A 13475-nucleotide genomic window follows, 5' to 3' on the forward strand; every position below is an offset into this window, starting at 1 on the left:
GCATACCACTATTTACTTTCTGATTGGCATAAAAAACAAATCTTTACAGTGACAAATCTCAGTTATTACATATATATATCTGTTTACAGACAAGAACAAGAAAAAGAAAAAAAGAAGAAGATGATCATGGATCAAGAAGTCACAGCTATCATTTTCTTGTCTGGTTGATTGATTGGTTGAAACGTCAGCAAATACACACAAATGCATGCATGTTCAGACATAGCACATCCATCCACAACCTTGGTCCTACCATGCATTAATATTCAACAAACTCTTTTCCAAGAAATCATCCACAAAATAATTCTACAATAATGCAGTTTCCATTTCATCCTCTCCCAATCAACATCCTCTTATCCCCATTCTGATCCACACAATGGTCAAAGAGAAGGAAAAAAAAAAAAAATTAAAAAAACCATTTTCACACAGTCGAAGGTTTGTCGTAAAATTTCACCATTTCCAACACACATCCAAGAACAAAAACCCTCGTGGCTTAAAAACGCAATCTTGAACCCTAAACAGTATTTTAACTAAAAGAAATCGAACTCGAGATACTTATCGCTTTTCTGATCCTTGACACCAACCGCAACTGCAACGGCAGCTTTATCGTTCGCCACCGGTGGTGGTGGCGGTGCCGTTGCTGGCGGGGGTATCCTCTCGTAGTCGACCGCCTTCGGAATCTCAGGCGGGGTGGCGCACCGAATCAAAGCCCAATTCACACCTTCGAAAAACGGGTGCTGCTTTATCTCAGTTGCACCTCTTTTGTAAGCCAACCTATGCTGAGGCTCTTTCACGAGTAAGCCCCTGATCAAATCCCTCGCAGCAAAACTCACCACGGGCGATTCCGGAAATCGAAGAGGCTGGCCCACAACATTAAACAAAGTAGCTCTATTACCGGACCCCTTAAACGGAGTTTTACCGAACAAAAGCTCGTATAAAAAAATCCCAAAAGTCCACCAATCCACCGCACTCCCATGCCCTTCCCCTTTGATAATCTCCGGTGCTAAATATTCATGGGTCCCAACGAAAGACATTGATCGAGCATTGCTTGGCTCAGCCATTAGCTCGGGTAAAGGGCTAACTTGGTTGCAGATTTCGTTTTTCTGTTTTTTGTCCTTTTTGGATTTGCTGGAAAAGAAACGGGGAGTGAAGCATGTTGTGGGGACCACACAAGCAGGCTGAATGCAGGAGGTTGGTTCGATGCACGACGGCTGCACGCAGTAGGCAGAGTTTTTACGGTGTGGGTCCGAGCTGTCGAAAGATGCTGTCTTGACAAGAGTTGGGCTGACTGCACAGCGAAGCGAGAGATCGAAATCGGAGAGCATTATGTGACCGTCTTCTCTGACTAGAACGTTTTCTGGCTTGAGATCGCGGTACACAATTCCGAGCATGTGTAGGTACTCCATGGAGAGCAGTACCTCTGCCACATAGAATCTGCCCACAAGGAAAGTTAAGAGTTAAATGTGTTGAATCAAGAAAGTTACAACGACTGCTCTTTTATGTATGGATGACCTTAATTTTACTCCAACGAGTTTTAATAACAACCTTGTGTTGGAAATTCTTAGATGAATTGTAATAAAAAGACTGCTTTTTTAAACTAGACAGACTAAATCAATGGCTGAGACATTGAACAAATGACTACAATACACTAAATATCAAGAATTCGTTTGATGCTCAAAACGGGAACGAAAAATGCGATGTTCAAATATGGTTAAGAAGATATCTTACTTCACCGCATGTTCGGAGAAGTATTTCCCAGCCTGCCTTTGTCTAAGAGTGTGCAGATCTCCTCCAGGACAAAATTCCATTACCAAACACGAAAACTTATCCGTCTCAAAATGCGAGTAGAGAGTCGGAAGAAAAGGATGGTCCAAAGACTGCAGTATCTCTCTCTCCGTCTGAGCACGAAGAAGCTTCTTACGGCTCGCAAGAGAACCCTTATCCATAACTTTCATCGCGAAATAACACTTTGTTCCGCTCAATTCGGCCAAATAAACACTCCCAATATCCCCACACCCCAATCTTTTGAGCAGCCTAAAATGGCTAAGTCCCAAAGCACCGTCTCTCGCTCGGATAACTTGAATGGCTTCCCATCGAGTATCGTTCGCTTTATGGGGTTTGTTGATAGTGCTGCTAAAGCTGCTGCACGTGCTCTCGTCGCTGACATCACTCCCCGTGCTCGCTCTGCACATGCTGCTCTTTCCGCTCTCCACGAAATTTCCATGGCCGCTTACTTTAGCGCATCCACTGGTTTTCGCACTGGCTACATCACTCGTCTTTTCTTGATCGATCGAAGTTTCAAGTGAGCTTCGAAGCTCATGTAAATCGAGATCTACAGTTGTTGTGGAGACTTGCTCGGATCTGGTGGAATCTGACGCACTCGACGAATTGTTGACTTTAGTCGGAGATTGGTTTGACTCGATATCTTCTGCCGGTTGTTCGGGATTGACCGGTTTCGGTTTGTTAGGCTTTGAGGGATGAGAAGGTAAGGGAGCTCTCAAGGCAGTTTTCGATGACATGGCTGAAGCAATACACACTCAGCTCAACTCTTAGATCCAACAACTACTGGCCATGATCAACTTCGGAGGATTGTATCTCCCAACTCTATCAAAACAAACACATGCTGATTAGAATAATCGAAAAGTTAACGATATGTATCTCGAACGAAAACTACAGAAGTTTAACGGTGTTTAACAAGTATAGCAATCATGTTTATAATCATCAGAAAGAACAAGTAGTGTACCGAATTTGTCAAACTCACCGGTAAGATCTAAACGAAACAATAGAAAATCAGCAGAGATTCAGAATCAAGAAGCAAACAAGAGCCTAAATCTCAAAACAAAAATACCAAATCACTAAAGCCCAAATACTCAAAAGCTCCAATGCAAAACTACACAGGACTTTATCAAAAGAGAGATGGCAAAAAAGAATAGCAGAGTGAAAGAGATGGGGGGCTGATGGCATAATTACAGAATATTAGTCAATCATATATATATATATATATATTTTTTATATATATAATTACCAACAGAAACCCAAAAAAGAGGGCTTTAACAAAACTATAAAAAAAAATAAAAAATCAAAACCTACTTCCAGAAAACCTGTAAAGAGAACCTAGAAAACAAAAAATTAACAGAGAATCAAGGACCACCAAGAAAAAGGGGTAAAGTGGGCACTGAATCAAGTCAGCTGCTGACAAAATGCAGCAGTTTTTATAATGGCATGCAATTCTTTTTACATTTTAACAAAAAAAAAAACATAATTAATGATTCAAATTTCCCATAAAAATCAGATCTTGATCACAAACTCACAACCAAGACGAAAAACCCACAACAGATCCAAAATTACAGAATAAAAAAAAAACAAGTAGGCGAAACCCATGAACTGACAACAACCCAAGAAAGCTGAGAACTTGAATCAAAAGGAAAAAAAGAAAAGCACCTAAAATTAGCAATGATCACAAGTTCTTTTAAAGACTCGAGCTTTGGCAGTTGAAAAGAGCACTCTATAAAGAAGAGAGAGAGAGAGAGAGAGAGAGGGAGATTCATACATCCTGGGCTTGTTCCTTAGTTGTTGGTTTTGTACCAATGGCAAACAGTTAACGAGTGGATGAGAGAGAAAAGAATCAGATTAATAAAAAAAAATTAGATGCTTGAAAGCAATAAAAAAATGAATGGGACTTTATATTAAGCGAATCACAACTGTGAACTGCTCCGGTCAAACTGAATAAAGATTTAACCATTTAACTAATTATCTCTGTTCCCTAGTTTCTTTTTATATTTTTTTTTCTTTTTTCTTTTTGGGTATGTGTGCTCTGAGTACCTATTTAAATTTTAGTTTATTGATTTTCTGTTCTCTTTTATTTGTATTTTTATATTTTATATTTTTGTTATATTTTGAAATTATTCAATGCGTGTGCAGTAAATTAAAACGACACATATTTTAGCACGAAAAATGCCTTATATTTTTGTTGTTTAATTTAGTTTGACATGTATAATAATATTTATTTCTTTTTAAATAATGGCATCCTTTGTTGTTTTTGTTTTATGGATGATAAATTAAATAATTAAATAAATAAATAAAAATGGAACCAAACAAGTCATTAGATGTCTTTGTAATTGATTTAGTATTATTATCATCCATGTTTGTTCAACCCGACTGGCGTGGACCATCCTTGAAAATGAATGATGCATTTTCGAATATATGGATGTTAATTAATTGTTATTTATATATATATATATATATATATTATCCAACTTTTCCCTTGCTAGAAGACATGAAAAGGGACACCAGTTTTAATTTATTCTGCTACGCCTATACAGTATATATACTTTGAATTTACTTAATTAATTCTACTTTTTTGTGTTTTCATTAAAAAAAAAAAAGAAAAAAAAAAAGAGGTGATTTTGGAATTGAATTAATTATTGATCATCCAGTTGTCAATTTGATAATTAGGGAGGAATTTTGGCCATTAATTAATTCATATTAATATTGCGTGTATAGGCTGCAGAAATGAAATTGTTGTTCCAGGATTAGGCAAACAGGCCCCAACATCCACAATGCAATTGCTGTGTTCAGACAAGGCAGTGGCACCACCATTTTTGAACTTCTATCAATTAATCTGTTTTTTTTTTTTTCTTTTGTGTGTGTGTGTGTGCGGACACAATAATATACACGTACACGTACGTACACATGTGTGTGCGTGTATATTTTATACATATCTTCACACACTCCCCCCACAAATATAATACTATATGTATTTACAAATGTGTGACCGTTTTATATTCTGTTTCATTAAATACATAAAATGAAAGACTACAATTATTTATTTTCAGTTTGATTAAAATTATGGAAATAATAAACACATTGTTGGAGACAATAAAATGGGACACATTGAAAAGAAATGTATTAGCAATATATAGAACATTGATATGCCTAATTGGGCCAACCCAATGGGCCTACAATTTCTTTACCTACTGGGCTACGAGTCCGATATCGAAGACTAATATCACCGAGGCCCAAACACCATCAAGTAAGGCTTGGGCCCAACAAAGCAAACTCAACCCAATAAACGACATATAAATAAAGGTTTTACTCATTTTATTAAGGTACGTCCTATTAACTGAGCAATACTATTAACTGTATTCTCTGGACTATTTCTATGATCAACACGTCTGACTTGAGCGTCGGAGGGGTTTCCGCCGGATCAACCCCCGGCTTAGCTTATGTGTTCTATGATCGCAGGTACCTCAGGATCATCAAGTTGTCAAGCTACTGATCTGCTTTGCTCTCCCAGTTCGTTTTCTACACCACCCTTGGTGAGCTATATTTTAGCATCATCATTTTGGCGCCGTCTGTGGGAACGATGCAAACCAGATCACGTAGCCGACAAGATCCTCCTGAGGCGTCTGCTCGGAGAGAAAATGACACAGCTAACGACCTCCCACCTTGTGGAGGCTCTGGCTTGCCACCTCCTCCACATCCCATGGATCCGCCTCGCGAGGTTCAGGTGACCCCCCCTCGGGACCCACCACTCGCCGATCCACCATTCTCTGCTCCTCGAATGGTTCAAATAACCGAGGATGCGCTTCAACGCATGATAGCAGAAGCTTCAACTCGCGCTGCCACATAGGCCGTGACCCAATATATCGCCACAATGGGAGCAAATGCTCCCAACGCGATACCAGCACCTGCTCCACATGTGGAGCCACCTATGGCACCACCGCCATCGACTCCCTGGGGGCTTACATCTGCCCCCAAAATATTTCGCTCGCCAAGGGTTATCGACTCCCTGGGGGTATACAGTGCCCCCAAAACATTTCGCTCGCCAAGGGTTATCGACTCCCTGGGGGCTTACATCTGCCCCCAAAATATTTCGCTCGCCAAGGGTTATCGACTACCTGGGGGCTTACATCTGCCCCCAAAATATTTCGTTCGCCAAGGGTCATCGACTCCCTGGGGGTTCACAGTGCCCCCAAAACATTTCATCCGCCATGGGTCATCGACTCTCTGGGGGTCTACTTCCGCCCCCTTCGAACGTTCAGATAACCGAAGAGGACCTTCAGCATATGATCGCCAAACCTTCAACAAGATTAACTTCTACTTGCTCCTTTAACGGTTCAGATAACCGATAAGGACCTTCAGCGTATAATCGCGGAAGCTTCAACTTGTGCTACCACTGAAGCAGTGGCACCATACATCGTCATAGCAGGAGCCAACGCTCCTCCTCGTGAGGCCCCACTGGGTCCTCAACATGATCAATTTCTACTTACTTCTCGAACGGTTCAGATAACCGAAGAAGACCTTCAGCGTATGATCACGGAAGATTCAACTCGTGCTGCCACTGAATCAGTGGCACCATATATCGCCAAGGTTGGCATCTCACCCCAGTGGTTCGTGATCGCCTCATCCTAAATGGGGGGCTATCCCATCCTAAAGTTGGGTATCTCACCTCAAGGGTGGTACACCCATTTACCTTTCAACCCCAAGGGGTTTCACATCCCATCAAGTGTTTCACGTCCCTACTTCAAAAAACAGAAAAAAGGGTCTGACGCGCACGCGCGAACCAATGGCACAACCGTGCGCATCCACCTCAGACCATAGGTCTCGAGCGCCTCATCCTACAGTGGGGCAGTTATCCCATCCTAAGGTTGGGCATCACCCTTACCTTTCAACCCCAAGTGGGTTCACATCACATCGCAAGAGGCGAGTATAATCTCCCTACTCAAAAAATAGAACATCCCCAAGGGGGTGCACATCCCATCTCAAGGAACGAGGATAATCTCCCTACTCAAAAAATAGAACATCCCCAAGGGGGTTCACATCACATCGCAAGAGACAAGGATAATCTCCATACTAAAAAAAATAGAACATCCCCAAGGGGGTGAATATCAACCACAAAAAAAAAAAAAAAGGGCGTAAAATCGCGCTCGCGAGACCCCAAAAGAAGATGATGAAAAAAGACAAAAAAAAAAAAAATTGAAGAAGAAAAAAGAAGATGAAGAAAGAAGAAAAAAGAAGATGAAAAAATACAAGAAGAAGAAGAATTAGAAGAAGAAAGAAGAGGAAAGAAAAAAGAAAGAAGAAAAAGAAAAAGAAAAAAGAGAATAAAAAATAAAAAGAGAGGAGATGCAGTCGAGCCGCGCGCGCGCGGCTCAAAAAAAAAAAAAAAAAAAACGGATGAAGCGCGCGTGCACAGCACGCGCGCGTCAGCAAAGAGAGAGAGAGAAAAAAAAAAAAAAAAAAAAAAAAAAAAAAGATGAAGCGCGCGTGCACAGCACGCGCGCGTGGCGCCCACGCGCTGACGCGCGCGCGCGTCTGCAAAGAGAGGAAAAAAAAAAAAAAAGAGGAGGCGCGCGTGCACCGCACGCGCGCGTGGAACACACGCGCTGACGCGCGCGCGCGTCAGCGAAACAGAAAAAAAAAAAAAAAAAAATGTTATAGCGCGCACATGCACGCGCGCGCGCTTTCCCAGCGCCCTTGACCGCGCGCTCCTATCAAATCGCGTGCAACTTTGCCTACTTTATACCAAATTGCGCGTAGATTTTGACTCGCTTCACCAAATCGCACGAGAATTTCAACGCGCTTCACCAAATTGCGTGAGCTCTCCAACGCTTCTCGCCAATTCACGCACGCTCTCAACGGATAAATAAAAAATATTATTTCTCCACACTACGCCAACAGTTATCGGTACACCACGACACCGATATACTCTCGACACGATCCGGTATCATTTTCGACTTCGCTCCCATATCGAATCGAGAGTGGGGAGCTTGCAAGACTTCCACGAGAAGATAACTCGCTCGGTCATATAACCCATTGCGAGGCAACTCCCACGAGGAGACCACTCGCTCCGTCATATAACCCGTTGCGAGGTAACTCCCACGAGGAGCCAACTCCCTCGGGTCTCATAACCACAGCGAGATAACTCCCATGAGGAGCAAACTCGCTCGGTCCTACAACCAGCAGCGATACAACTCCCACGAGGAGCAAACTCGCTCTGTCCTACATCCCGCAGTGAGACAACTCCCACGATGAGCAAACTCGCTCGGACCTACAACCCCTTGCGAGGAAAATCCCACGAGGAGACCACTCGCTCCGTCCTACAACCCGCAGCGAGACAACTCCCACGAGGAGCCAACTCGCTCGGTACTACAAACCCGCAGCGAGACAACTCCCACGATGAGCCAACTCGCTCGGTACTACGAACCCTCAGCGAGATAACTCCCACGAGGAGCCAACTCGCTCGACACTACAAATCCGTTGCAAGGCAACTCCTACGTGCAGCCACCTCGCTCGATAATAAGACTCGCTGCGAGACAACTCCCACAAGGAGAGAAATCGCTCAGAGCGACATCAATCCGCACACTCGTCAGTCGCGCGTCATCCAATGATTCTACAACTTCGGTGCGAGACAACTCCCATGAGGAGACAACTCGCCCGAAACTCACTATATAATCGCAAGCTCAAGTAAGCACGATTACAACCCTAGAAACACTTAGAAATATTATGGGAATCTATATAGCCTGGCCAGCTTGATTACTCAAATTTATCTACTTGTTTTCGATGGGTCCTTCATTAAAACGTGGCCACGGTCCAAACATACTTAAGACCCACGAGGTCTAACAAGGGGCACGACCCCCATAAAAAAAAAAAACCTTGAGAGTCTGATCCCCTCCTCAAGTACATCACGCACAAGGCTATATGTAAACACATATAAGCAACGCGTCAAAACATTGACAATGTCGAAAAATAACAACTCCCACGAAGAGAATACTAGCTCCGTGCTACTACATTATCGTGAGACAAATTCCACGAGGACGTAACTCGATCAACTCGATTACCCCAGAGACAACTTCCACGAGGACGTAACTCGATCAACTCGATTACCCCAGAGACAACTCCCACGAGGAAATTACTTGATCCGTGCTACTACATTATCGCGAGACTACTCCCACAAGGAGATAACTCGATCAACACTATTACCCCGCGGCGAGACAACTCCCACGAGGAGATAATTCGCTACTACATCGTCGCGGGACAAAACCGACGACTCAATTAACGTACATCGCGACAACCTTGTCGCGCTATGCGCCAACGCGCATTCACGCCCCTCCGACACACGCTCCAACGCGTTTTCGCATACCATTAGGCCATACGCCAACGATCGACTTCTACAATTTTTACTCTCGACACGATCTGAGACCCATCACAACATGGCCCCCACATCGACTCGAGAGTGGGGGGCTTAATGATATGCCTAATTGGGCCAACCCAATGGGCCTACAATTTCTTTACCTACTGGGCTACGAGCCCGATATCGAAGACTAATATCACCGAGGCCCAAACACCATCAAGTAAGGCTTGGGCCCAACAAAGCAAACTCAACCCAATAAACGACATATAAATAAAGGTTTTACTCATTTTATTAAGGTACGTCCTATTAACTGAGCAATACTATTAACTGTATTCTCTGGACTATTTCTATGATCAACACGTCTGACTTGAGCGTCGGAGGGGTTTCCGCCGGATCAACCCCCGGCTTAGCTTATGTGTTCTATGATCGCAGGTACCTCAGGATCATCAAGTTGTCAAGCTACTGATCTGCTTTGCTCTCCCAGTTCGTTTTCTACACCACCCTTGGTGAGCTATATTTTAGCATCATCAAACATCTAACATGCATTGGTAATTTTAAGAAGATGGACTTGACTCTTGATCGATATCGATAAGCTCGTGGGACTCGAATGTTTATGTTGTTTGGATATATAGATATATACATATGTGTGTGTGAGAGAGAGATTAATAAATAGGATTTTGGAAGAATTTTTAATTTCAATTTTCTAAAATTCCGATTTTCGAGTTTTTTAACGGAGTCAAAAGTAGTTTTTCCCTTCCGAAAAAATAATATTCCGAAAGCACTAGTTACACTCCAATTCGTCTAACTTTCACCACACCACATTAGAAACACACAAAAAAATAAGGAAAAATTTGAAATAATATTAAAGACTTTCTAACTAGTTAATATTATTTGGAAATGTATATTAAAAAAAAAAAAAAAGTTAATATTGGTTTCCATCTTAATCAACTTTATTGGCAGACTTAACTGAATGTTGGAAAAGTTTCGATAAATTTAATTTGTTTGAGCACAATAATAATAATAATAATAATAATAATAATAATAATAATAATATAATTATTGCAAGTAGAAGAAGAACACAAAGGACCCAGCATGAGTTGGATAAGGAACCGATCCTGCAAAATATTAACACGACAACACTATACCAAACAAAATAACGCTTCTCTATTTTGTATTAAAGTCGCCACACTTTATTAATACCACTTTTACTCTTTTCTCCTTTTCCACTTTCTCTCTCCTCTTATTTTTCTTCTTCTTCTTCTTCTTCTTTTTTTTTTTTTTTATTATTATTATTATTATTATTATTATTATTATTATTATTATTATTATTATTATTATTATTATTATTATTATTATTATTATTATTATTATTATTATTATTATTATTATTTATATAATATTAATCAACTCGCTCAAACTGACTTGAGAATTGAGATTAGCGCCCGCATGGGTGTAGCTAGGGGTGGGCATTCGGGTCGGGTTATTCGGGTATAACCCGACTCGGTCGGGTATTATCCGACCGGATCGGGTAATTTTTGACGTAACCGGGTTTTTCCCGGGTTCGGGTACCCGGTGCTCCCAAACCGGGTCGGGTCCGGGTATTAGAAATCCTACCCGGATACCCGATCGGGTACCCGGTTGAATTTTTATTTTTTATTTTTTTATATATATATATATATATATATATATATATATATATATATATATATATATATATATATATATATAGACATACACATATACATATACTGATAGACATATATATATATATATATGATATACATATACTGATATACATATATATATATATATATAGACATATACATATACATATATATATATATATATATATATATATATATATATATATATATATATATATATATATATATATATATATATATATATATATATATATATATATATATATATATGTATATATATATGTATATATATGTCTGTATATATATGTATATCTTAAGTAAATTTCGAAAAAGAAAAAAAAAAAAAAAGAGGAAAATAGCAAAACCCGAACCCGACCCGAAATAACCGGGTACCCGGTTGCCGGGTACCCGGTTATTTCGGGTCGGGTTCGGGTAATTTTTTTTTTGCAAAAAACCCGAATAACCCGACCCGACCCGAATGCCCACCCCTAGGTGTAGCTCAACTGGTTCCAGAGGTGGTAAGTTGGTGCAAGGTCCTAGGATCGAATCTTGGCAGCCGCAGTGTGAGAATTTCAACTCCAAATGAGGGTTGGTTCCTTGTGGGCACCAGGTCCGGATCCGCTACCTTAACGGGCCGTTGAGTTACCATGATTTACATTCCTCCATCAATCCTTATCGGGTCAAGGAATGGGGGCCCTGGGACGAATGGTTATGAAATTCTCAAATTAAATATTAATATATGTTTTTATTATTTTTATAAAAAATATTATTTAAATCACATCTGAAGATTGAACTCTTCAATAAACTTTGTTAATGCTGTCCACGTCTTATGATTGCATTTCAGGTCACTAGTGGTGTTTATATTTGCATATCTAATTTATGGGTTTGGAAAGTTGTTATGTTGATCAAACAATTGATTGATAATCTTTTTAATTATTCCCACTCGGATTTAGGACAAATATTTCCACTGCTACAAAATACTCTCTCCGTTCCTAATAAATGTCTATTTTCAATTTTTACAAAGATTAAGAAACTCAATAAATATATTTTAATTTTAGAAAAATCATATAAAAATGACTAAAACAGTATTTATTATTTAATGATTTATAAGAGAAAATTAATGATTAGAGTTTCATTAATAAGGTTAAAATAGAAAAAACGCATTTAATGCAGTATTGGAAATCTAAAGTGACAGATAATATGGAACAAAAATATTTTAAAAAAGAGACAGTTATTATAGAACAAATGGAGTAATATATAATATGGTTCATATAATACATCAACGAGCGGCTTAAAAAGAAACGTGTCATTTTGTGGGTTGATATGCCCATATTAAAAACATTAATAAACATTCGTGAATTTTAGATAAAAACATAGAATGTGATTAAAATACCCTTTCTAATAATTTTATTTCCACTAGTTCACTCTCAACTAATAAATAAATAAAAATTGATTTTCTTTTATTAATACTTAAATAGTGACCATGGACCAAGAGGGAAAAAGCCTATGTCACAAAGCTCTAAGTATGGATGCGCGAGCTAATATATTGAGCATGCCTCGACACATGCAAACCTTGGAAAATTAACCACACTATTAATTATTTAATTTGATGATGATTAACATCCAATTAATCTTAATCCTTTACAGCCCCATCCACATGATCCTCGCACGTGCCCTCCATGTGAAACATGGTCCCACTCTCAAGCCTGCAGCTGGTTCTTTTATTTTAATTTTTTCCGGAGATTTTATTTTTATTTTTTTTATTTTTTATATTTGTAATTTATTTGTCCTACAATTAAATAAAGCAGGGGAATATATTCCACAGTTCATCTTCTTAAATGAGTGTGTAATAGTTTACGTAGCTCGAAGCACATGGTAAACAGTATGCATTTAATTTACAGCCTAATTTTGAGTTTCTCTTGACTTATTTTGTACTTCAAAAATAATTTATTGTTCTTAAATATTGTTTTTATTTCCATCTCTTTCAAGATTAAATAGTGTTATAATCATAGAGTCGTGTCCAACTTTGGACCATCTGATTAATCAATTCCGTTTCAATTTTGAATTTTGACCATAAAAGGAAACTGACATAATTAATGATTATTGGGCTTTCAACTTATTTATCATATGAAAAAGCCCAACTAATAGTAGAACGGGTAGCCATGATAACTAGGCCCAAATTCCATGTTTTGGATTACTATTCATAGTTGATTTTAGATGGAAATTTTGATTTTGAGAAAATAATTTAGACAACTCATATAACGTAAACTCTAAATCAAACCATAACAACTTCATCTAATTTTGACTTACTTTACAGAACCCCACAATCATCTTTCATTCAATTTTAGAAAGTCTTACTGCCATATTTTGTTAAAATATTCAAATTTCAGAAGTTTAGTGCCAATTTTTCTGAAGTTCACTGTCAATTTTTTGAATTTGTATGCCAAGTTACATAATTTTACTTGCATAATACATTAAAACAGTCAAGTTTAATAAGTTCACTACTAATTTCCATTATCACATCTCTCTACGGGACAATCATATTTTATACCTTTCGAGTATATTTAGCATGTGACAATGAATTTCGACATTTTTCTACTCAATCAACTTTTGAACAACATCGCAACCAAATTCAATGTATCTATCACTACGGATTTGAAACCCGTGAAATAATATCA

General features: G+C 39.1%; 1 protein-coding gene across 3 annotated transcripts; it reads right to left on the reverse strand.

The window, feature by feature from the left end:
- Positions 1-3: 3 nt before the first annotated feature.
- On the reverse strand, positions 4-3996 carry D6PKL2 (D6 protein kinase like 2). Of its 3 annotated transcripts, none has more exons than XM_012993449.2 (3): positions 3548-3996; positions 1726-2601; positions 4-1431 (listed from the first exon to the last, which is right to left on the reverse strand). In XM_012993449.2, the coding sequence occupies exons 2-3, from the start codon at positions 2514-2516 to the stop codon at positions 528-530; spliced, it is 1695 nt and encodes a 564-aa protein (XP_012848903.2). In that variant the 5' UTR covers positions 2517-2601; positions 3548-3996; the 3' UTR covers positions 4-527. The 3 variants fall into 3 exon arrangements, with proteins under 3 accessions (XP_012848903.2, XP_012848904.2, XP_012848905.2); XM_012993450.2 differs by having other exon boundaries at positions 3439-3745; XM_012993451.2 differs by lacking the exon at positions 3548-3996 and adding an exon at positions 2759-2985.
- Positions 3997-13475: the final 9479 nt, after the last annotated feature.

Source organism: Erythranthe guttata, chromosome 13, assembly GCF_056151865.1.
Source record: "Erythranthe guttata isolate IM_541 chromosome 13, IM_541, whole genome shotgun sequence".
Taxonomy (NCBI): domain Eukaryota; kingdom Viridiplantae; phylum Streptophyta; class Magnoliopsida; order Lamiales; family Phrymaceae; genus Erythranthe; species Erythranthe guttata.

Coding starts and splice junctions, on each gene's coding strand:
- D6PKL2 (XM_012993449.2), bottom strand. CDS start 2,516: ATGTCATCGAAAACTGCCTTGAGAGCTCCCTTACCTTCTCATCCCTCA. Junction 1,432..1,725: donor TTCTCCGAACATGCGGTGAA/GTAAGATATCTT, acceptor CCTTGTGGGCAG/ATTCTATGTGGCAGAGGTAC.